At 47.1% G+C, this 24,567-nt stretch overlaps 1 protein-coding gene across 1 annotated transcript; it reads right to left on the bottom strand.

The window, feature by feature from the left end:
* Positions 1–18,770: 18,770 nt before the first annotated feature.
* On the bottom strand, positions 18,771–23,044 carry FASLG (Fas ligand). The gene is made up of 4 exons (XM_083446588.1): positions 22,409–23,044; positions 22,191–22,236; positions 20,945–20,998; positions 18,771–20,058 (listed from the first exon to the last, which is right to left on the bottom strand). The coding sequence occupies exons 1-4, from the start codon at positions 22,715–22,717 to the stop codon at positions 19,664–19,666; spliced, it is 804 nt and encodes a 267-aa protein (XP_083302714.1). The 5' UTR covers positions 22,718–23,044; the 3' UTR covers positions 18,771–19,663.
* Positions 23,045–24,567: the final 1,523 nt, after the last annotated feature.

Below are 24,567 nucleotides of genomic sequence, written 5' to 3'. Positions count from 1 at the left end.
CGCTTGGGAAGGCAGGACGATCCAGGGTAAATAACTTAAAATGTCATCTTCAGAATTTTAAACTTTCTGTACCTGTGACAATATTTATTGGCTCAGTATGAAATTTGGCACCTTATCAAATGGTTCATGCATGCCGAAGTTCAAGCTATTAGCCCAGTATATGTCTGTTTGGATGTTTGTTTATTATTGCCCTGAGACCTGTGGGTACAGAGCGGTATATAAATTCAATAAAATAAAATAAATAATAATAATAATAATAATAATAATAATAATAATAAATGTTGTGGGTACCTTACAAGTTTTTTATTGCATTTTATTTTTGTTGGAAGCTGTGCTTCTATTTTTATTTTAGCCTCTTCTGAGAAAACATTGTATTTGCGGTAAGGAGCCTTCCATATTTATTAATTCAGTGTCCCAACTACAAGGAGGTAAACACAAACCATTTTCCTTTTAACTTTCATCTCTGGTCTAAATAAATTAAAATGTTGAATATTTTTTACTGTCAAACATGAAGAGATAAAATACTAAACATGCACAAAACTGATGTGTGGCGGGACCCTGGCCAGGGGTGCCCTGCGGGGAGCCAGCCAAGGGAGTCGTGGAGTGAATTGCAGGCGCCCAGCAACCTGGTTAGGCAGGGGGAGGAGAGGGGGCTCTGGCACTCAGGTTCTGCTTGTGGGCTCCCCCTAGGGGCTTGTTGGAGCACTGCATTTGACAGGCCAATGGTCTGATCCTTCACGGCTGTTCTCATGCTCACATAGTCCTGTGGGTGAGAGCTAGCAAGGCGGTTCTTAAAGGTTAATGTTAAGGTGAGAATTTGCAGAACCAGATGGTGAACCCCCAAGCCAAGCAGCAAACACACTCCTATGCAAATGCAAACTAGCCAAGCATAGAGAAGAACCCTCCTTGCTGAAGCAGAAGCAGTCCTGGAATAAGAATCATAGAATCATAGAGTTGGAAGAGACCACAAGGGCCATCGAGTCCAACCCCCTGCCAAGCAGGAAACATCATCAGACCACTCCTGACATATGGTTGTCAAGCCTCTGCTTAAAGACCTCCAAAGAAGGAGACTCCACCACACTCCTTGGCAGCAAATTCCACTGTCGAACAGCTCTTACTGTCAGGAAGTTCTTCCTAATGTTGAGGTGGAATCTTCTTTCTTGTAGTTTGGATCCATTGCTCCGTGTCCGCTTCTCTGGAGCAGCAGAAAACAACCTTTCTCCCTCCTCTATGTGACATCCTTTTATATATTTGAACATGGCTATCATATCACCCCTTAACCTCCTCTTCTCCAGGCTAAACATGCCCAGCTCCCTTAGCCGTTCCTCATAAGGCATCATTTCCAGGCCTTTGACCATTTTACTATTACTTCCCTTGATCTAGATGCTATACTCCTATTGATGTAGCCCAGAATTGCATTGGCTTTTTTAGCTGCCGCGTCACACTGTTGGCTCATGTCACCCATCTTGTATTTGTGCCTCTCATTTTTTTTGCCCAAGTGCAATACTTTACATTTCTCCCTGTTAAAATTCATCTTGTTTGTTTTGGCCCAGTTCTCTAATCTGTCAAGGTCGTTTTGAAGTGTGATCGTGTCCTCTGGGGTGTTAGCCACCCCTCCCAGTTTGGTGTCATCTGCAAATTTGATCAGGATGCCCTTGAGTCCATCATCCAAGTCGTTGATAAAGATGTTGAATAAGACAGAACTCTGTGGCACCCCACTAGTCACTCTTCTCCAGGATGAAGAGGAACCATTGATGAGCACCCTTTGGGTCCGGTCAGTCAGCCAGTTACAAATCCACTGAGTGGTAGCATAGTCAAGACCGCATTTTACCAGCTTCTTTACAAGAATATCATGGGGCACCTTGTCAAATGCCTTGCTGAAATCAAGGTAGGCTACATCCACTGCGTTCCCTTCATCTACCAGGCTTGTAATTCTGTCAAAAAACGAGATCAGGTTCGTCTGACATGACTTATTTTTCAGAAATCCATGCTGACTATTGGTGATCACAGCATTCCTTTCTAGGTGCTCACAGACTGTTTGCTTAATGATCTGCTCCAGAATCTTCCCTGGTATTGATGTCAGACTGACTGGGCGATAATTATTTGGGTCCTCTCTTTCCCCCTTTTTGAAAATAGGGACAACATTTGCCCTCCTCCAGTCTGCCGGGACTTCGCCTGTTCTCCAGGAATTCTCAAAGATGACTGCCAGTGGTTCTGAGATCACACCTGCCAGTTCTTTTAATACTCTTGGATGCAGTTAGATGCAGTTAGAGGCGTGGTCCTCTTGTGGATCAGGAACTGGTTAAGAAGCAGGAAGCAGAGGGTGGGAATAAGTGGAAAGTTCTCCAAAGGGAGAGATGGGGAGTCCCCCCAGGGTCAGTTTGGGGACCTGTGCTTTTAAACCTGCTCATTAATGATCTAGAGCTGGGGTGAGCTTTGAGGTGGCCAGGTTTGCTGCTGATACTAAATTGTTCAGGGTGTTTAAACCAAAAAGGGATTGCAAAGAGCTCCAAAAGACCTCTCCAAACTTACTGAATGGGAAGTTAAATTGCAAATGCAGTTTAATTTAAAATGTGCAAAGTGATGCACAATGGGGCAAAAAAATCTTAATTTCATATACAGTGGTACCTCGGGTTACATACGCTTCAGGTTACATACGCTTCAGGTTACAGACTCCGCTAACCCAGAAATATTGCTTCAGGTTAATAACTTTGCTTCAGGATAAGAACAGAAATTGTGCTCCGGCGGCGCAGCAGCAGCAGGAGGCTCCATTAGTTAAAGTGGTGCTTCAGGTTAAGAACAGTTTCAGGCTAAGTACAGACCTCCAAACGAATTAAGTACTTAACCCGAGGTACCACTGTATTCATAGGATATGAAGTGGCAATGACTGACCAGGAATGAGACCTTCAGTTCCTAGCTGATAGCTTGAAGAAGAAGTCAAATCAGTGAGTAGCACCTGTTAAAAGGGCAAATTCTGTGCTAGGGATCTTCAGGAAAGGAATTGAAAATAAAACTGCCCATCTCAAAATGCCATTATACAAATCTATGATGTGGGCACACTGGGGAAACTCTGGTGGCCCAACCTCAGAAAGGAGAAAACAGAGCTGGAAGAGTTTCAGAAAAGGGCAATCCTGTTGGGATACTGCCGGGAAGGCGGGGGCATCAGGCAGGCATCGGGCAGCCCCCCAGCTGGCTCCAGCCACCGGCCGGCAGCCAGTCTCACTTGGAACAGCATCAAACAGTGACACGAGCCTCAGCTACATTTAGAGACCCGTGCACGCTCTGTCAGCAGAATGTGTAAATCAAAACACAGCAGATTAGGCAGACAGAGAGATGTGCAAGCATAATGTACAACATTTTATTCAGCATAGTTCAGGAACAAAGGAAAACATGTCTGCTTTCCTTTGTCTCCAGCAAAACAGCAGTGTAGCAAAAGCAACATACAACGGAAGTTCCCAGCAAGTGCTGGAAGTAATCAGGCATGTGACACACAATGGCCTGTTCCCTTTTAAGGTGGAACAGAACTATATCCTAACAAATCCAAGTGACCAGAGGGTGGAGCAACTTCCCCATGACAAAAGCTTACAGCATTTGGGGATCTTTTGTTTAGAGAAAAAGCAAATAATAAGAGGCAACATGATCAAAGTTTGTGGAAAAATTATGCACGGTGCAGAGAAAAGTGGATGGAGTTTCTTATTGCAGTAGACATCCTGAGCATCCACGAAAGCTGAATGTTGGAAGACGCAGAGCAGACAAAAGCCATTCAGCTCCCACATGACGAAGGCCTTCAGCTGGAATGGCTTCGAAAGATGGCTGTCAGCATCCACTAACCCCCATGGTTCTGCTCTTAGCTCCACTGTCGGAGGCAGGAAGCTTCCAAATACCCTCTTGCGCTCTGGTCCTGCTTGCAGGCTTCTCAGGCCTCTGGCTGGCCACTGCTGGACTCGAGGGGCTGCTCATCTCATCCACAGGCTCATCTCGTGCTCTTATGCTTCGGGAAGTTCAATCAGTTTCAAAATCAAAAGCCATTTGCCATGGGATTTAGGTTGGGGGCAGGGCAGAACCCAGCTATCTGTGATGCATTTGATCATTTGACCTAAACATTAGGAAGAACTTCCTGACAGTAAGAGCTGTTTGACAGTGGAATTTGCTGCCAAGGAGTGTGGTGGAGTCTCCTTCTTTGGAGGTCTTTAAGCAGAGGCTTGACAACCATATGTCAGGAGTGCTCTGATGGTGTTTCCTGCTTGGCAGGGGGTTGGACTCGATGGCCCCTGTGGTCTCTTCCAACTCTATGATTCTATGATTTATTTATTCATTGACTTGATGGGGGGCAGCCACTGCCTCCCCTGTACCCCCCCCCCCCGGCTACGTCCATGGGAGGGCTGATGTTCAAGAGGCGCAGGCTTCTTTGGGAACATGGAACAAATAATGTGGTTCTTTAGATTCCACCTTGTACTTCTACTGTAATTATGACCTATAATGACTTTGATCATGATGCTGATGGTAATCTAGACTTCTCTCCCACTTAATTTCATTTGTGAAATTTTTGTATGTTCAGGCAGCAAGAAAAGAGGGGGGAATTCCATTCTCCTAATGCCTGTGATATCAGATCAAGGTCTGCCGTGTGGTTTCTGTAAGGGCCCTCACTGATTATTTTAGAAACTCATCAGTGTTCTAGTTATTACTCACTTAAATTCTAGCCAGCAAAGGCTTCTGTTTGATGCAGCAGCGGTTTGAAACGGCCAAACCGGAGAGCTCAGGAATTCTCTAGAACATGGACACTCAGCTTAGAGGGTCCAGGGTGTCCTAATCGCAATTTGTATTTCTTTGGCAGTGTTCTGTGAAGGTGGTTCTGAAAGCATCACATTGTCTTCATCATCTCACACTTTGATCCAAAAAATCCTTTCTGCAATGGCATCAGTGGCATAGGAATTCCTCACCAATGAAAACCTTGGCTCTCAGAGCGCTACCAGTTGCGATGCCTTTTAAACTAAGCAAAGCTGTATGCAGTTCACTGAAGGACCATGAGAAAGACGGAGTTCAAACTCACTTCTGTTGAAAACTAAAAAGAAGGGGCTATGTGGAGCCTGGTAATAAGCATGAAGATCAGAGAAGATGATCCATATTTCTGTTTTCGAAACCATTTTTGTCCTCTGAGATATTTGTCCTCTGAACTATTCATTAAGACACACTAAGGGGGAAGAGTCGTCGTCGTCCCCCGCCCCCCCGCTGCTGTTATGCTAGGGTTGCCATGTGTCTGGAATTTCCCGGACATAGCTGGCAATTGGCCATCAGAACCGTGTCCAGGCGGAATTCGATGAAACATCCAGGAAAATCCGGTCATATGGCAACCCATGTTGACAGTGTCGTTTTTGGTGATTTCCCTCAAAATTAGCTCATAATTATATCCAGGGCATTTTTTTCAGCCGGAACTCACTGCAACTCAATTATATTGTATAATCTCATGTAACAATGTCATTATATAGTTGTCATTACATCACAGTAATTCCTGTTTGAGAAAGACAATAATGTTCACATTTTCATGGGGACTTAATTCACACTTACGCCAACAGCTATCTGTCAAAATGTACGTTTCTCTGAATTTTGTGATGTAATCTTTTGACCAAATAAGATGTACAGTGGTACCTCGGGTTACATATGCTTCAGGTTACAGATGCTTCAGGTTACAGACTCCGCTAACCCAGAAATAGTACCTCAGGTTAAGAACTTTGCTTCAGGATGAGAACAGAAATCGTGCTCCGGTGGTGCAGCAGCAGCAGGAGGCCCCATTAGCTAAAGTGGTGCTTCAGGTTAAGAACAGTTTCAGGTTAAGAACGGACCTCCGGAACGAATTAAGTACTTAACCTGAGGTACCACTGTATATTTCAGAAAATGTGTGTATATATTTGGTAAAATGACATAAAATCTCTAGAAAGAAATGTGCATATTGGGAAAGAGTCACACTAAGATGCTGATGAACTTTCATGAGGACTTTATTATTTTTAAAGTCACAAATGGATGTGGAAATGTGAAGGATCAAATCTGAGCTTAGAAAACCAGGAAACACCAGGGTGGATGGATTCATCCATCCCTAGACGAGAGAACATATGTATCAGGCAGGGCAGGTGTGCAGGGGCGATATTTTCAGATGGAAGCAGTTGGGCTCCCGTGCGTGGCAGCCCCCCAGCACTTTGCCCAGGGTCAGTGCCCTGCTGTGCCATTGCATGCTGGTGGATTTTGTGGCACGGGCAGCCAATGTGCCTGGAGTGTGGGAGCTGAGTTCCTTTTATTCACAGCCCCAGCTGATGGTGCAAAATACCTGCCGGCTGAGGAAGCGCCCGAGGCCCGCAAGCCAGGGCAAAGCGATTCAAGCAGCAGCAGTCAGCAGAGACAGCAGAGACAAGCACAGGTCTACAGCACAGATCAATTCAGTTCCAATAATAGTCAGAAGATTTTAATTATTGTTTTTTAAATTAAAAAGTTTGCATCATTTGGACTTCAGCCTTTGCTTTAGGGGATATGTGTTGTTCTTGGTACTCTTGAATGGGGTGAGTAAACAGCCTTAGAAATGGTTGCAAAAAGAAGTGATCTTTTGTGTAAAAAAATAACAACCCTACAAGCTCCATTCATTCCTGGTACTCAGAACAAATATCCCTGGGTTTAGCATTCCTTAACTCTAAGTAAAAACAGCAAAGAGTCAGTCACGTGGCACTTTAAAAACTAAGCAATTTATTACTGCATAAATTTTCATAGGCTCAAGCCCATTTTGTTAGATATATGGGGGCAATTCTAAGTGTGTGTCATTTTGCTTTGGTTGGTGGATTCTGGGGTTCTAGCTGGTTGGTGAGTTCTAGTGAAAAACAGTAAATTCTTCAAACCTGCCGTCTGTCCACTCCTGCATCAAGCGGTGGCAGTTCAGATCCAATTGTTCCATGTTGGGAATAAGTTCAATGGAGGAGGACAGGTTAGCTGTTAGGCACTTTGCAGGTAGAAGAACTTTGCAGGTAACCAGCATGGCAAATGCAGGCAACTTGGGTTTGGACTTGGTTTGTTGTGACTGGGACTGTGGCATGAGACTAAGTTACACTGCTCAGTTTTGTACTGTTCACAGATCTCTTTTAAAAGGTAATTATTGAAATTCAAATGTTTATATTTTTCTTTGCCAGTGGTGGGGTTGCTATGTCAGTCAACATTTGTTTTAGTTTGAAGGAATGGGCCAGGAGGGGGGAGGGGGCCACCAAAACCTGGCCCTGGCCCTGGCAGCAATAATGTTGAAAAGGGCCAGCTCATCCGTCTTGCATCTGAAAAGCTGCCCCCCCCCCAGTGTGAAAAAGTTCGCAATGTCAGAGCAGTTTGTTCAGCTGGGGGAGCACATTGCAAGTAGTCCTCAAAAACACAGCGTTTTGCTCTCAGTTGTCATGCCAAGGTGGTGCAAGAAGTGATCTCAGCATAGGCTCCATATCTTCCTGGAAAATAAAAATAATTGTTTAATATTAATATTAATATTAATATTAATAATAATAATAATAATAATAATAATTTATTTATACCCCGCCCTCCCCAGCCAAGGCTGGGCTCAGAGCGGCTTACAAGCAATAATAAAAACAAGATGAATGATTACAACTTAAAAGTAAAATACAACATTAAAATAATGGAACATTAAAATATTAAAATGTAGCCTCATCGCAGGAGGAGAAGGAAAAGAAAAAAGAAAGAAAGGGAGGGAGGGAATCAAATTGGCTCCAAGCCAAAGGCCAGGCGGAACAACTCTGTCTTACAGGCCCTGCGGAAAGAAATCAGATCCTGCAGGGCCCTGGTCTCATGAGGCAGAGCATTCCACCAGACCGGAGCCAGAGTTGAAAAGGCCCTGGCTCTGGTTGAAGCCAGTCTAACTTCCTTAGGGCCTGGGACCACTAGGGTGTTGTTATTTATGGACCTTGAGGCTCTCCGTGGGGCATACCAGGAGAGGCGGTCCCGTAGGTACGAGGGTCCTAGGCCGTGAAGGGCTTTAAAGGTCAAAAGCAGCACCTTAAACCTGACCCTGTACTCCACCGGGAGCCAGTGCAGCTTGAAAAGCACTGGGTGAATATGCTCCCATGGCAGAGACCCCGTGAGGAGCCTCGCTGCAGCATTCTGTACCCGCTGGAGTTTCTGGGACAGCTTCAAGGGCAGCCCCGCGTAGAGCGAATTACAGTAGTCAAGCCTGGAGATGACCGTCGCATGGATCACTGTGGCCAGGTCGGGGCGGGAAAGGTAAGGGACCAACTGCTTGATGCGGCGAAGGTGGAAAAATGTCGCCTTGGCTGTTGCTGTAACTTGCGCCTCCATGGAAAGGGAGGCGTCAAGGATTACACCCAAACTCTTAACAGAAGGCAATGGCGCTAATTGGGCCCCCGCAAGAGAAGGGAGTTGGTCCCTCATCCCCATGCCATCCCGACCCAGCCATAGGACCTCTGTCTTCGAAGGATTTAGTTTCAATCGGCTCCCACGAAACCATCCAGCCACAGCTTCCAAACATCTGGTCAGTGTGTTCGGGGCCGAGTCAGTGTGGCCATCCATCAACAGATAGAGCTGAGTGTCATCAGCATATTGGTGACAGCCCAGCCCAAAGCTCCGGATAATCTGGGCAAGGGGGCGCGTAAAGATGTTAAAAAGCACCGGGGAGAGAATTGCGCCCTGCTGCACTCCCCACACCAAGGAGTGGCGCGACGACATTTCCCTCCCCAGTGCCACCCTCTGTCCCCGACCAGTGATAAAAGAGCACAGCCATTTACGGGCTATGCCCTGTATCCCCACGTCTGCGAGGCGGTGGTCCAGAAGATCATGATCGACCATGTCAAAGGCTGCTGACAAATCTAAAAGGATCAGCAGCCCTGACCCGCCTCGATCTAGTTGTCTACGGAGATCATCTGTTAGGGCAACCAGAGCAGTCTCCGTCCCAAAACCAGACTGAAATGGATCTAATGCAGATGTTTCCTCCAGAAACCTATCAAGCTGTTCAGCAACCGCTCTCTCAATTACCTTACCCAGGTATGGAAGATTTGAAACTGGGCGGTAATTGGATAGCTCTAAGGGATCTAATGAATCAGTTCCCCTGGGTCAACTGTTAATTTCAATAGTTCCATAGCAAATGCCACCGGAATTTCAACAGTTTTACACAGAGTTCCATTGCTGCCTTCCAGTCTTTCTAAGTTAGAAACCAGAGTGTCTGGAGGCCCTGTGTATATTGTTTTGAAGACCTGATACCACCACACAAAATCCCACACTCCCACATCCTCCATGTTCATTGAAATTATTGTGGAGATCCCCTCCAGAATATCTCAAATGACCTCTGCATGGTGTCTGGGTGTTCAACTGCATGCAAATCAGCACCTCACCACAAGAAAAACAGAGTTTCGAATCTCAAGGAGAGAGTTGTACATGTCTGGACATGCAGACACCCAACTGAATACATCTGTCTGTACCTGAAGGCAGAGCTAAGACCATAAAAATGTAAGAAGTGCCCCTGGAACAGTCCAAGGCTCCATGCAGTCCAGCTTCCGACTTCTCCCAGCGGGCAGCCCAACAACCAGCATGTGAGGCAACCATTCTCTTTTGTCTGTCTCCAGAAATAGTACAGTGGTGCCTCGGGTTACATATGCTTCAGGTTACAGACTCCGCTAACCCAGAAATAGTGCTTCAGGTTAAGCACTTTGCTTCAGGATGAGAACAGAAATTGTGCTCCGGTGGCGTGGCAGCAGCGGGAGGCCCCATTAGCTAAAGTGGTGCTTCAGGTTAAGCACAGTTTCAGGTTAAGAACGGACCTCCAGAACGAATTAAGTACTTAACCCGAGGTACCACTGTAGTTCAGAGAATCAGAGTTATTCTGTGCCTGAGTTAGCATTTCCATTAGCTGTTATGGCTAAGAGCACCCTTGACAGTCCTCTGCACCGTGAGCGCGGCTAATCCCCTCTCTAAGGCAGTGGGCACCACATCTATAGAAGTTCCAGAAGACAACAATAAGCGTTGGTGATTGATGTGAAGAACTTTGGATATTTGAAGCTGTCTTCTAAGGAGCCAGAACTTCTCATGATCTGGTTACATCCTAAATAATGACATTATCCTACACAATAATACACTTTAAGCAGATTGTAGAACATTTTTTATTTTTTTAGCAAAAAGCAGCAGTACCCCTGGGCTTTCTGGCTTTTGTCATAAACAGACTTAACATTTGAAAAGGTCCCATGACACCACAAACCCACATCACAGCAAGTTGCTTCCCTTGTCAGGAGTGACAAGCTGCAGAAACCCTTCTTAAAATACAGCTATAGTTGGGGGAAATATCAGATAAAGCCTCTCTGATGCAAAGGCTCTGATGCAAACAATGCCTTGTTTACCGAGGCTGTCGTCCGTTGAGACACCGCTGAAATATCTCAGGGCTCTTTGCTTCTAAGCTTAGATACTTTCACATGGAACCGAGAGCATGGAGTCAAATTTTCCTTCCACCCAAAGGACTTTGGAGTGCTGATCCCCCACACCTTGGTTTGGGCTCCCATCTCATGCCAGCTGTTGCCACATCTGTACACCCTTACTTCACTGTCATCTACTGGCTCCTTGGTGAAAATGAAAATAAATAAATCCTTAATCTGAAAAAATTAAAATATGGGATTCAGCAAACTCCTAAACAAGGATGTTTATAATAAAACCTACAGAGAAGCTGGGAGGCTGCAGTTGTAAACATATTTAGCAAGAGTAAACAACATTGAACATAATGGGATTTACTTCTGAGTAAGCGCCATATTGACCTGAATACAGGCAGCCCCCAAATACAGGCCACACTGCTAAAATGAGATTTCTTTGAAAGGAAAAAATATATAGGCATATACTGAAAAATAATTACAGGAACACACAAACACACTTGTGAGAGTTTTTCAATTCCCAAAGAGATGTTTTATTCATTTTAATAATCACTGCTCCCCCTCCATTTCTTTCAGTTCAAAGAAAGATGCTTTAGCCAGTTTAGTCATCACGGCGTTCTTCATCTTTGTCACTTTCATTGTTGTTCTCTTCTTCCTGATCTTACCACAATATGTCATCTTCATTACCACCCGTTGCAATGGGAAGGCAGCATTTTCTGAAGTCACTGGCAACAGATTCAGATTATATTCTTTCTCTTTCCATTGAAAACAACTTACAGCAGGTCCAGTAGCTTCTTAATTTTTTGGCTTGGTGAGAGGACATATTTTCTGAGCAAAAGTCAATCAGGGAACTGCATTTGGAGGTTGTCCTGGAAGGGCTTGTTCACAACTCCCTTGAGGACTTGTAGCTGTAATGTCATTCCACCAGAGACAAAGCTGGATCTGGAAGCCCCCCCCCCTCCCCGAATGCACACCTGTTCCCTTGGGGATGGGCAGTTGGCCAAACTCTTGGATGTGGGAAGCATGTACCCAACATGCCTCCATCTGGCTGGGATTCAAGTTCCTCACCCATCCCACCACCACACCCAAGAATCATAACAGGAAGGTAGACCCTGATAGCCCCCATATGCATGTTGGCGTGCTGTGGAAATACGAAATGCTGCTCTCTTGAGGGATGGCTCTTGTCCAGGTCCAGGAAGCCTCACTGCAGCTGCATCTTCAGCACTGACATCAGGATGCACATCTGTCATCAAAGGGGGGAGGGAGGATGGGGCAAGTTTCCTTGGAGCCTCTGCAACTTGCACAAGGTCCTACTGGCTCACATTCACAAAGATGCTTCGTCAGCAGCAATGCCCCTTGACTGCAAAAGGTGCCTATCAGGGAACATTAAAATGAAAACAGCATTCCTCTCCCCATTCTGTCGGTCAGAGGCACTCTCCTGAGATTTCTGGATTACTGAAAGTCACAACACAAGGGACACCATCTTTTTGTTTTTTGCAGAGATGTATGCCAGCGATAGCCATGACAACACCTGCCTGTTTCCAAATGACCCGCAGCCTTACTGCCTGGCCTTCTCAGAAGTTTTCCAAAGCTGCTTCATTGTATCACAATATAGTGGGGTACCAGCATCCCTAGCAGGCAACACTCCTATCTCATAATGATTTGAATTAAAATAATTATCTATTTATTAAATGTGTCTATCTCAGGGTGGTCCACAGCATAAAGATACAAGAAAAAAAACACCAAAAGACATAAAAACCCAAGAACAACAAAACACACACCCCAATTTTAAAAGCAGAATAGTAAGTTCCATCTGCTCAGAAATGCTAACCTGGTTCATTTGGGCAGCATTTTCCCTGCTGTGCTTCATTGAGAGCAGCACTGGATTTCTTCTAGATGCAAAGAAAATGGGTGGCTCATGCAGATGCAGAGATATCTTTGAGCCAAGATCTGGTGGCCAATTGTTCAAAACCAAGTGCCTTCTTTTGTGGCACTCTTACTATGATAAACCGCTAATTATCTTTATGATTGTGGAGAAAGGCACATTAGGGGGCTGGAGACATTTCACACAGAGAGAAAGAGACAGAGGCAGAGAGAAAGCAGACTCTCCAGGACAGGTGGGGGCCCGTGGACTCCAGAGGTTGTTGGACTCCAACTCCCATCAGCCTCAGAAAGCCTAGTCAATGGTGAGGGATGAGAAGACTTGAGAGCCCCCATTCCGGCTCTAAGAAAAGACAGGTCTTGTTTTGCATCCCCCACCTAGAAACGCACAAACAGGGAGGGAAGGAGGAAGGAGCTGAAAAAGGATCTTTCACATGCATTTGTGGCCTTTGCACATTGCTGACTGCAAAAAAACAAACTGTGGGTCATTTTCTTTGAAAAGTTAGTTAACAGTCCCTTTCCTATTGAAATTTGTATGAAATTTTCTCAGGGTGAAAAAATGTGCCATGTTTGCCCAGTGTCAAAAATGTGTCACTGCTGCCATCCAGTGGCTGCACACAGGAACTGCTGGGCCTTTTTCCTGGCAGTAGGCTGTGAGGTTTCTAGGGCACAGAGAAGAATTTCAAGTTAGCCTGGAGTCAGGTCTGTGGTGGGAAGACTCATTCAAACTCCGTCATGCAACCCTTTTGCCAAGGAAGGAACTAGAAAAAGCAAGAGAGAAGGTAGCTGCAAGGTGCTCTTGCTGACAGTTCCCTGCCTAGAGCACCAGGATGGCAAGTCAGTCTAGCAGGATGGAGCCTCACCAAGGAATGGCAGAACTGAGGCCTCCGTCTTTGGGGGAAAGAGGTGTGGCTGCAGGCAGAAGCTCCCAGGTACAATCCTTGACATCTCCAACTAGGCCGGGGGGAGGGGGGAGTCCTTTATGAAACCCCAGAGAGCCACTCAGGGAAGGCAGTACTGAGCCAGAGGGAGCAACGGTTGGACTCTGTATTAGGCAAACAAACAGAGGCAGTCTCTCTCTCTCCCTCTCTCTCTCTCAGAAGTAAGAAAAGGACCAAGTCACAGGAGCCCAATTAAGAGAGCGATTCAACCATGCACATGAACCTACCTACATTCTGATCAACATAATGGCCACTTATACCACCATCTTGATAACAGATTGTCTCTCTCTTGTAGAGCCTCTTGCCATGGAATCTTAGAATCATAGAGTTGGAAGGGACCCCCAAGGGTCATCTAGTCCAACCCCCTGCAATGCGGGAATCTCAACTGAAGCATCCATGGCAGATGGTCACCCAACCTCCGCTTACAAACTTCCAGTGAAGGAGAGTCCACAAGCTCCCAAGGGAAACCGTTCCACTGCTGAACAGCTCTTACTGTCAGTAAGTGTTTCCAAACGTTTAGTCGGAATCTCCTTTCTCGTACTTTGAAGCCATTACCTCGAGTCCTACCCTCTGGAGCAGGAGAAAACAAGCTTGCTCCGTCTTCCAAGCCTTTTTGTCTGGGTTCCTGTGACTTTTCTCAGCTGAATGCAAGGCACCTTTTTAAATGCCCATGAAAGACCACATGGGGCGGGAGGCCAGGGCACAGGCCGGCTGTGTTGCTGCAACCCCTCATGCATTTCTCAAGTAGGAAAGCAGGGAGGGGTAAATTCACACACACACACACACACACACACACACACACACACACACACCCATCATCAAGAGGCCAAGACAGGCATCCTCTTCACTCCCCCTTCTCCAGCTCAGGGATGGGGAACTTGTGGCGCTTCAGAGTTTACAGATTTTCCATCACTGGAAAACTTTTGCTGCGGCTGAGGAGAGTCCAGAAACCTCTGGAGAACCACAGCTGCCCCTTCCTTGCGCCAGTGAGGGTTTACTTCCAATAAGAGAAAAATGGACCTTGAAAGAGAAAGAAAGAAAGAAAGAAAGAAAGAAAGAAAGAAAGAAAGAAAGAAAGAAAGAGAATTGGAGAGGCTGTCTGTGTGTTTGAGTGAAGCACGGCTTAACGTGTAAAAACAAGGACCAGGCTTTGTGTTTTTGCAGGGTCCAGGTGATGTCTTGGCACAGGCGACGGGTTCCGCCCATTGCAGCTGCGGAATATTGAGGGGGCCTGGACCCTCCTTGAAAATTTTGGGGTCCTCAGCCCCCTGGCCCCCCTAGATGGCGCCCCTGCCTCTTGGAATCAAAATGCCAGGCTTTACCCCTCGTTTCCATGTAATCCAGATTTTCCCTTTCTGGGGAAAATCCAGTAAGTATGCAAAGCTGTTTCCAACGTGGCTTTCAAAATCCCAGTGACCCGTTTGCCGTATTAAGTCCCTACCTGGAAGCCCAGAGCAAACCTACCAGCCCATGGCAGCCCACTTCCCGGCTTGCGCCCTGACTTTTCGTTTTATGCTGTGCAGCGGCTGAAGCACGACTCGCTTCCATGGAGCAGAGCTGGCTGGAGCTGGGAGCAGCTGGGCCTGGGACAACTTAGCAAGAGCCATGTCTGCTGAAACCTGGCAATTCAGGTTGGGTTTGCTGTTGATGTAAATCTGAAGCAGATGCTGGCAGACAGTGAGCAGGAGGGTGTTGCGGACAAAGTGGGGAGGGGTCCCCCATTCGAATCACAGGAGCCTGAGTGGGTCAAGCTGAGCGTTAAGCTGCAGGGACTGGCAGCAGAGCAGTGCTGAAGCGAAAAGGCAAACAAGAACGGGCCCACACCACGGCAGCAACTACTGACATCAATATCCCCAAACACCTGCCAGAATACGGCAGGAAACCTCCATTTTCCTTTGTTTGAAGGAACCATCCTGTTTGACAGCAAGCCTGTTAACCTTCAAATCCCGCTTAGGAAAGAGCAGCCCCTCCAGGGGACATGGAGTAGGAGCAGGCAGGATGCGCACCACCCAGGCAGAGCTTGCTGCAAAGAGCTCAGTATCGCCTCTCTCTAAGGCACACCCGCCCCAAGGGAAACCTCCACTTCAGCCTGTTCTGCATGCGGAAGGGCACGGGAATTCGCATTTTTTAAAAAAGACAATTGCTTTTACTGGGCTCCAACGAAAAAAAGTTATTATACAGTGAGATAGGGGAGGGGACCTGAGTCGTGACATGGGCAGAACAGAGGAGACATAATCCCTGGACTGTAGCCCCCTACACAGGACCACCATCCTGGCAGCCATCTTGAACAAGAGTGCACATCTTATGCACCCTTGACATTTCCTTTCATTACCCGACCTTCTTGTATTGTAGTGATCGGCTCTGTTGCGGCATGGATATCAATAATTTATTGGGTTACTTTACAGACATCCTGCTATAAGAGCCATAGCAGTACTCTCTCGTTTTTAACTGACGTGTAGGATAGTATCACAAATGCCACTTCCTGGGCAGCTTGTGAGATGAGTGCAGGGTGCGGCCCTCCAGCTCTGCCCTTCGAGGCTCCTCCGTGGGGTGATCCACAGTCTCCCCACTTTGGGGGTAGGTTTGCAGAATCTTCCAGCAACTGGGAAATTCATTCTCTGGTGCCAAAAGAGAGATGCAAGGGGCTTGATAAATAGCACATGAAGGATGTAATTCTGTTTCTGACTTCTTTTGCCCGCAAGTATGAAAGCAGGGGCTCTTTCCCCCACAGAGGAGCGTAACAAGATCTATTTGATGTGGCAGAGTTTCCTATCGAGAGGTGTGAAGTGTGTCATGCAGGCCACAAAGCTCCCTCTGGCTTAGACTTGCCTACTTAGGGTGTGAGGCAGTTTCCGGAAGTGCAAACTGCAGCGGGGGGGGGGGTGTGCTTAACCCTTTCTTTTCTGGGGCAAAGAGTTCCTGCACAAAACATGGGGCAGAAGGCTTCCCTCCTGCTTGCAACATTAGGGTGGGACTTGGGCATGAGAGGGTGGAAATCCTTGCCTTGGTTGCATCTCATCTCAGATCTTCCTCCTTGTCAGTCTAGAGCTGTAGAGTCAGTCTCAAAGTCTGGTGGCTCCTCAAAGTCTTGTCGGCTGCCTGCGTTTGTATAAGAGACCAGTGCGCTAGCTAAATGTGATCTCCCATCCTCTAATAAAGGGCTCCAGACCCAACTCTCTGAAATGCTAGGCAAGGGATGCTGTGCAATGCCTTGTTTTCTTTTTGGGGAGGCAGATGTGCTTCCTGGAAAAGCATCCCATAAGCTATAAAGATATTGTTGTGAGTTTGGGGTGTGCCGGAGTCCCTTCTAATCCCTGGATCCAGCAAGGATTCAATTGCTGGAATAGCCAGGCCAGCTTCTTGGTATTGACCCTCTAACTATATGTCATTAAGCTAACAAAGGAAGTGGCTCTGTGCCAGAGATCAAGTAGGTGCCCTGCCCCCCAACTAGCTTATAGTTAGAAGGACAAAACGCCAGAGTTGTGTGCGAGAGCTAGAAGCAGGCTGCAGACTGAGGCCTAAGAGGGAGAGACAGGCTTGATTTCTGCCTGAATCCAAGGCTGTGGCTATGGGAAAAGCACAGCCTTCTGGGGTGTTAATGCTGTGAGCCCCTCCATCATAGGCCCAGCTTGTGGATATGTATAAATAAATTGTATATCCTAAAGACACCACAGTCTCCGCTGTCCCTTATTTCAGGGAAACCAATCCTTGGGAAAGCACCTGCAACCCCCGGCATCTGGCTCCACTCAGATATTTTTCTTTTTGTGTGGGGGCAAAAATATATTCACCCCAGACTGCAGCCACAGGTGAAATGTTCAAGGGCTAGTTGACATGGCTAACAGAATGAGGTGATGTGATGCCGCTTCAGGCCACAGGGGAAAGTTGCAGCCCCCCCCCCAGCAACTCTTTCCTAGTGCAAGTCAAAGCAGAAGAAAAGTCTAGCACATCAGGCACAGAGGTCAGCCTTTTCCTTTCCCTTAGAGGGAGGTAGTCGTGGCAGACTGAAATGGTGCAGCTCAGTCTGCCGTCAGCTCTGCTTCCCCAGATGCTTGAAGGGGCTGCAAAGTGGTGGTGGCGTGTTTTCTCTCTCTCTCTCTCTCTCTCTCTCAGCATTCGGAACTACTCTTTTGACTAAAATTAGCCCTTTCAAGTCAGATTCTCATTGACACTAAGGTTACATCATGTCTTTTGCCACATCAAAAGATACTACTTGTAATGGTTTGTACTTTAACAAATTTGGGCTTAGGTGTTTGAAACAGCCGACTTGGCATCAGAAAGTGAGCTGGCCGTGCTCAGTCAGAGAGTTAATTTCTCTCTCAATAATTTCACAGCCTGGTTAAGGGTTGTCCTGTTGTGACCGATTCATAATTAAAGTTTACCTCACACAGCACCAAAGTCTACAAGGAAGATCTGGCTAAAATGCTTACATATTCCAAGAAGAGCTGCTTTTACTAAATGGGCAAGAAAGCCAAATTTAGAAGAGAAACATTTAATCTCCAGGTCCAAGGCTATAGTCCAACCGCCAGATTTCCTTCAAACCAGCTCGAGAATAAGTCCCAGCCAGGGCTTTCAAGTGGGCATTTCTTTCTTATTAATGCTTCCAATCCACCTAGACCAGACGATGAAATGCAAATACAGTGGTACCTCAGGTTAAGAACTTAATTTGTTCCGGAGGTCTGCTCTTAACCCGAAACTGTTCTTAACCCAAAGCAGCACTTTAGCTAATGGGGCCTCCTGCTGCCGCCGTGCCGCTGCTGCATGATTTCTGTTCTCATCCTGAAGCAAAGTTCTTAACCCGAGGTAATATTTCTGAGTTAGCTGAGTCTGTAACCTGAAGCGTATGTAACCTGAAGCGTCTGTAACCCAAGGTACCACTGTATGTACAGCGTTGTGGTGCACTTCTCAGCAGACGGAAAGTTCTGCAACAGAAGGAAAGGTCTCCTGACCAAAGGCCCCATTTCCTGAGAAACCAAGCTTACTGAGAAACTAAACCAGAGTGAGCCGATTCTTGCAGACTGAGGTCAGAAACTGGCATCTCTCTGCTGTCATTCAAAGAAATGCAATTCCCAGAAGCAAGCAAAAGGCTAGTTCCTGCACAGTGAAGCCCTGGGCCCTCGCCTGGGTGGTGTCCACAGTTTTCCATTCATGAGCCAGGCCTTGCAGAGGCACAGCCCTCCCCTCCCTTTCCCAGACACAGTTGGCTATTAAATGAGCCTTCAGTCCAATTTGTTTGTGGGGAGGCTAGATGATATTGCATCAAAACAATTGTTATTCCACACATTCCACTACATTTGCTTGTCACTCTGCTTAATGTGCGCCATAATTTAAAATATTTTGAGGAAGCAGGGTTGTTGTGCAAGAGCTCCTAATCAACTATAGCTGTGCAACCTGAATTTGCCAGTATGTGACTGAATCCCAGCCAAAAACAGTGATAGTCTCAAACTACCCCAAGTTCCCCACATATTCATCTCCATGTTACTTTCTGGGTTGTGAAGAATGCCCCCCTCCAGCCTGAAGAGATCCCAAAACATTGAGAGTATTCACCTGCCAGAATATTTTAACTTCTTTAATTTCTCTCCAAACAAAAATCATTCTAAATTTTCCCACAGTTGAAGAAAATGCATAGGAATTAGTCTCATTTGAAGTTTCATGACCACGCTCATCTGAAAGTGCTTCATCTTACATCACATTCACAAGACTGTCGGAACTGCTCAGGCGGTGCTGGGAATCGGGGATGCTGAGGATGGTGCCAGTGATCCACAGGGCTTTGTGGGGCTCAAGGAGCTGCCTCTTCGCCGGCCTCCGAGCACAGAGAGAGAGAAGTGGGAAAGTGGGTTTTGTTTTTTCGTTGAGAGTTGGCTACCTCTAGAGCCAAAGAGGTAGGCTGAAAAAGAGTGGCTTACATTTCTGGCACTGGGGCAGTTTTAAAAGTGTGACTGATGAATGACAGCCACCCAATAGGCCTCCACTGGGAAGCTGCAGCACAGGACATAAACGCTGGATGGAACCAGACTAGCAGCTAGGCGGTCACACACTAGGAACTAACAGGAAACATTTCTGCTCCCTTCACACCAAAGAACATCTCTTTAAATATGGATCCAAATTTGGCTGTTACATTTGGTCAATAGGGACAGGTTTTTATGCGGCAAAATCCCTCCTTTTCCCCAAATGGAGGATTTCCTGGCACTCTTTGGCAAGTCGTGTGTGGTTCAAGGCTGTTTGTCTCTGAAGGAATCCAGCAGGAAAAGTCGACCCTCAGTTTAAATCTGTGGAGATCCACTTCAGGCCTTTTTTGAACTTCTCAGTGTAAAAAGTGAAATCATGGAGTCTGATGGGCTTTCTAGGGAAGCAACCTTTGCAGTCCATCAGCTGTCCCAGACCATTTTCATGTTGCTCAGAATTTTCACATAGCCTGTATGATGAATGCTAATCTTCCACCCACCCCTAAAGCATATATAAGCCAAAGAAGGTTTTTGACTCCTCAGGATTCACCAGTGTGACTTCTGAGACACTCACATACAGGCTGTCCTGCCTGGAAAGGTTGAACAAAGCACCCAAATAGCTGCTTCTGCCCCACATGTGCCGGGCCACACAGTAGCTCATCTTTCGGTCCTCCATCAGCACCTGGATATCAGGATAAGATGGGTTTCTTTTGAAAACCACATGATCAAGAGGCTGGGGGGTGCAGGCCCCACCCCGGAAGAACACTTTGGAGTACACGAAGTAGAGACCAGCTTCATCGATCACCAAACCCCTGTTTTCATACTGAACACCAGAAATGAAGGCGTGTCCATAGGTACTCTCCCATTCCAGTGGGAGCGATCGCTGGTTTGCTTTGCCTAGAAACATGGAATGTCATGGTGAAAATAAGACAACAAGCAGTTTCTCAGACCCCACTATATTGCAAGGTTTCCTAATATTTTTGAACACAGCAAAATCTGAAGAGCACTGAAGGATGCTACTCCATACCATTTGCTGGTTTGCTCTTTGCAGTGTGGACGTCAGTTGTTCTCACTGCTGACTGAGAACCTGGAACCTGGAACCATTGCTGCTCATCTTCTCTGCTCAAGGCAACGCCACACACCGGAAGCAATGGGGCAGGCAGGGTGTTGCCTCTCGTGCTTCTGCCACCTGAGGTGGTTGCTTCACGCTGCCTCATGACTGGGCTGGCTCTCTTCCAATGCTACAAACAGGCGACGGCAGCAGGAGAGCAGCAAATGGAAGATTGCAACTACCCACCCCAGTTAAAGAATGACCAATGTCATGCTTGGTAAAACTTGTGCTTCTGTGCAGCTCTTAAGAGTACAGGATATGTAGCTTGAGGGCCGAGTGCTCTCATCTGGATGAGGACATCAGCCCAGAGCCAGAGAATCTTATCTCTTCCAAACATCGCAAAAGCAGTGGGAGAGAAATGTGTGATTTGGTGCAAAGAGAAATGCTTAAGCATCTCCCAGTCTTCCACTTCTCCCCCTGTAGTCCCTTTTCCAGACATTTTGCCCAGTCCAAGATGGGAGAAAAATTCTGGGGGAGAAGGGGCAGAGAGGGTTAAGTCAGGCACTTTCCTTGACCTGTTCCCATTAGTTTTGAGAGACAGCAAAGTATCTGATTTGGTTATGAAAACCAGTTTCCCAAGTACAATTCAGCCAGTTCCTTAGTTTCCTCAGCTACAGCTCTTTTTTGCCCTCGCTGTTTGCAGGATCATTTGCTATGCGCTTTGCTGCCCACCTGTCAAGTGTGCTCTCCTCTTGACTTCCTTTTCCGCTGTTCCATTCAGAAATCCTACATTGCAATAGAGAATAAGGCAAGTAACGCGTTATACCTTTCCAACAGAGAGAAGAAATGGAAAGGGGAAGCAATGAGGTCAGCTCTGAAGAAATTGAGAGGTGTGATCCAGCCAAAGTTAAGCACATTTTGGTCACATCCATTTCAATGAGAATTATGCCACCGTGTGCCATAGTAGGCTTTACCCCCCAGGCCTTTGGCACTGAAATCAATGGGATCGCAAGTGCTAAACTTGCCTCTTTCAGAGGCAATTGTGCTTTAGGGGGGGCAGCCCTTGAGGGGAGGGATGAGCGCCTTAACATTTCATTTCCCTCAGCAGACCAGTTTATGGACTGGATTCTGTTTCCCACACAGCCACCTATGACTGAACTTATTCCTGAGTCCCCTCCCATGAGGGCACAGAAGCAACATTTTCCATTGATCATGCCCAATGTTTTTCTCAAACTTCTCAGCTCTCTGGTTTTCAGATTGGTTTGGGACAATGGCACATCTCCAAATCCACTGTGGATCCCCGAGGGCTTTCTTGCAGTGCTTTTAAATGCACCCACCTGCAGGTCTTAGCTGGTTGGAAGAAGAAGTCCCCATCTCCCTAGAGCTGAATGCTCTCCACCTCCCACACAAGAGCTGGACTTCAAACACAGGCCGATGGCGCCCAGCACCACCAGCAGACCACATATTTTTCTGATGAAACCATTTTGAAATCAATACATTTCTGTTTAAAAGCTTGTGAACAGCAACAAACAGTTCTGTATCAAAATATTCTATGCCAGACAGTAAGAGAAATGGCTCTCACGTGTGCTATAATCACTCTCTGTATCATCTGCCCGATGCAGATGAAACAGACCTGTCCAGAAATCCCCAAAGCAGCAAAAGCTCTGGGGATACAGAAATAACAGAAAGAGAGAAGTCCATCTGCAACTAGCATGGACTGGGACTTCAATGCAGCCATTTCATTCAACATTTCACTGTTCAGGTAATGAGCCAAGATATCCAAAGTGGCCCAAGTTTCTTTAAGTCAGTGGCAAGAACAATAAGCTCTAGAAATAGGCAATTGTGATTCCAGATGAAAGAAACTTTATAAGAACTGCAAATGCAGGCAGGGCAGCCCAGGCACAACCACTCATTTGGCTCTGCTCTCTCTCCCCCCCCCCCCCCGCCCCCCAGCCATCCCTGGACAAGGACTTCTCACCTTTGAGCATCTCAGGAGATTGAGGCACCTGCCCGGAGCAGGAAAGCTGTGGAGGTAAAAGGCAGACGTTCACACTTGGGAATAAAAATCACCCTGTGCCCCTTTCAGTGGAGGGCCCCATCTTCAGGAGCTGCCAATCCAGGGACCCAGGGTGCCCTTCCCCCAGGTGGCGTGTGCCACTTGCAGGTCTCCTCTGGTATTTCTGTGCCTCCATTTACCTCTCTCAGAGCATCTAGTTCCTGCTGCAGATGGAAGATCTGAAACATTGCAAGCCCAACCCCAGCGAGGGCCAGAAGGGTCAGCAGAGAAACCACCAGGAAACACAGGCATGTGCCATCCTTTTTGTTCTGCTTTTTCCTTTTGGTCTCTGGCACAGGCAGAGCAGGGCGAATGTCCTGGTGGGGCGCAAACCTGATGGGACACAGTCCTGAAGGGGCACACTCAGAGTTGGAAACTCCACTGCTGCTTGTCCAGAAGACCTGGGGATAAATGCAGTGCTGGTTCTGCTGCATGGCGGGGAGAGCCATGTCTCTGGAGTCCTCACTTGCTCCCGCCAGCCAAGCTCAGATGCTGCGTCAGAGAAGGGTTCTCTTCCTGTGCTGTGTCCCCAGACGTCACCTGCGCCCACCACTGAAAAGCCTCTTGGGCTGACACCAGAAAACCTCAGAGAGCTTCCACCCACTGCTTAGATGCAAGATACCTGACGCCTGCCTGCCTGCACAGAGCAGAGCAGGGAGCAGAAGCAGTTCTCATGCAAAATGTACCCAAACATGATATGAGACAAACACTGTAAACATGGACCTTTGGAGCAAAAAGCAAAATACAGTTTTGCTTCCTATTCATTTTTTGTTCAAATTCTGTCTCTTACTTGGTAGACCTTTGTTTTCGGTTTCCCACCTTAAAACTTGAATGTTTCTTCAGACTTCTGCTGCCTGCATTTTCCTCCTAGCTTTTCCTGGCAGACTGATTTATTTATTTTGGAAGCCCAGACTGCAATCCTTCCCATCCTCTTTGCTCCTTCTGGGTTCTCCTCCTCTTTATTTACTTCTGACCTCCAAAGTGCAAATATGAAATGCGCTTCCTCTTGCAATTTGTTTGCTTCTACTCACTCTTATTACAAACCAAACCACATCTAGGCCTTTCTCGTCTCTTTGATGTCTCCTAGATAAGGGAACACCCCCTGACTTTTGTATTGCATGATGATTCATGGGAGAGGCAACAACTTTTGTCCTATCCAGCTGTTTTCTTATTTGCTCTAGTGAGAGCCTAAATGCTTTTGAAATTTTTGCTGAAGTGCCTAATACATGGGCAGAGATATCCTTTGCTGCTGCAGACATTGCTTATCTTAGTGTAACGCCAGCACACTCTTGTTGGGATCCTCTGCACTTCTAGCAACAAAGATGTCAGAAAAACAATACCACTGTAAAGTGGAAATAACACGGTAAACGATCAAGTGTACCCCCAGCACTGATGGCAACACTGATGGCCACTCCAACAATCATGGCAGCGCAATGCAGAGTGTGACGACCATCCACATTTATAGCAGAACACTTCCATGACACAAAACACCACCATATACAGAAAGCACTGCCTCTTAGACACAAGCATCATGGACTCCCACCTGGGGCAGCCTCCCCACAGCCAGCACAAGTTCCAGGAATCCCCTGAATGGGTGTTCGCGTCTCCATCTACCCCCAGCTATGCCCCCCCCCCCTTGACAGGCAACCTCAGCATTGCGCCTCTGCCAGGCATGACTCCCTTGAGGCAGGGAACATGCATGAAGAGGCTGTGGCCTCCCTGGAAAAGGGTTCAAGCTCTACTGGGAGAACACTTTTTACAATGGGGAGTTTGCACAAAGCAGGCTGTGAGGCTCCCAATAAGTCAGCATGCTGAGATAGCAAACTGGAGAGAGGTGCTTGAGTGAGCAAAGGCTGGCCAGCAACCATCACATCGGAGGCACGGAAGGGAGCAGGCAGGACCAGGCCACGTTCCATAGAGCAGGTCTCTCACTATACAGCCACAAGAGGAGTGGGCAGGAAAAGCAGACCTCGTGGGGCATCGGAAATCATCCAGAGCACAGGCTGCCAGCCACCTCTCAGGACCAAGCGGGGTGGTAATCTGAGCTCTAGTCTGGCAGCACAGCACAGATTCATGTAGCTGCAGGTCCTAGCTTTGAACCCTGGGTGTGGTCTCCTGGCTCAAAGGGCAGGGAGGGGACACCCTGTCCCAGCAGCACACACACAGGGTGGTGCCAGAGCCAGGAGGACTGGGGAGTGGACTAAGGGCCCCACGAGCTCCGGGCCTGTCTCTAGATGCCTCAGGAGGACTCAGCTGAGCCCTCTGCAAGGAGGCTACCTGCACCCCCCCCCCAATAATC

Source organism: Podarcis tiliguerta (genome assembly GCF_965153285.1).
Source record: "Podarcis tiliguerta genome assembly, chromosome: 6".
Lineage (NCBI taxonomy): Eukaryota > Metazoa > Chordata > Lepidosauria > Squamata > Lacertidae > Podarcis > Podarcis tiliguerta.
The sequence above is the reverse complement of the archived record's forward strand: the minus strand, read 5'-3'. Positions and strand labels throughout refer to the sequence as shown.

Coding starts and splice junctions, on each gene's coding strand:
- FASLG (XM_083446588.1), bottom strand. CDS start 22,717: ATGGCTCTCCCCGCCATGCAGCAGAACCAGCACTGCATTTATCCCCAG. Junction 22,237..22,408: donor AACTAGATGCTCTGAGAGAG/GTAAATGGAGGC, acceptor TTACCTCCACAG/CTTTCCTGCTCCGGGCAGGT. Junction 20,059..20,944: donor GAGGAGAGCACACTTGACAG/GTGGGCAGCAAA, acceptor CCATGTTTCTAG/GCAAAGCAAACCAGCGATCG.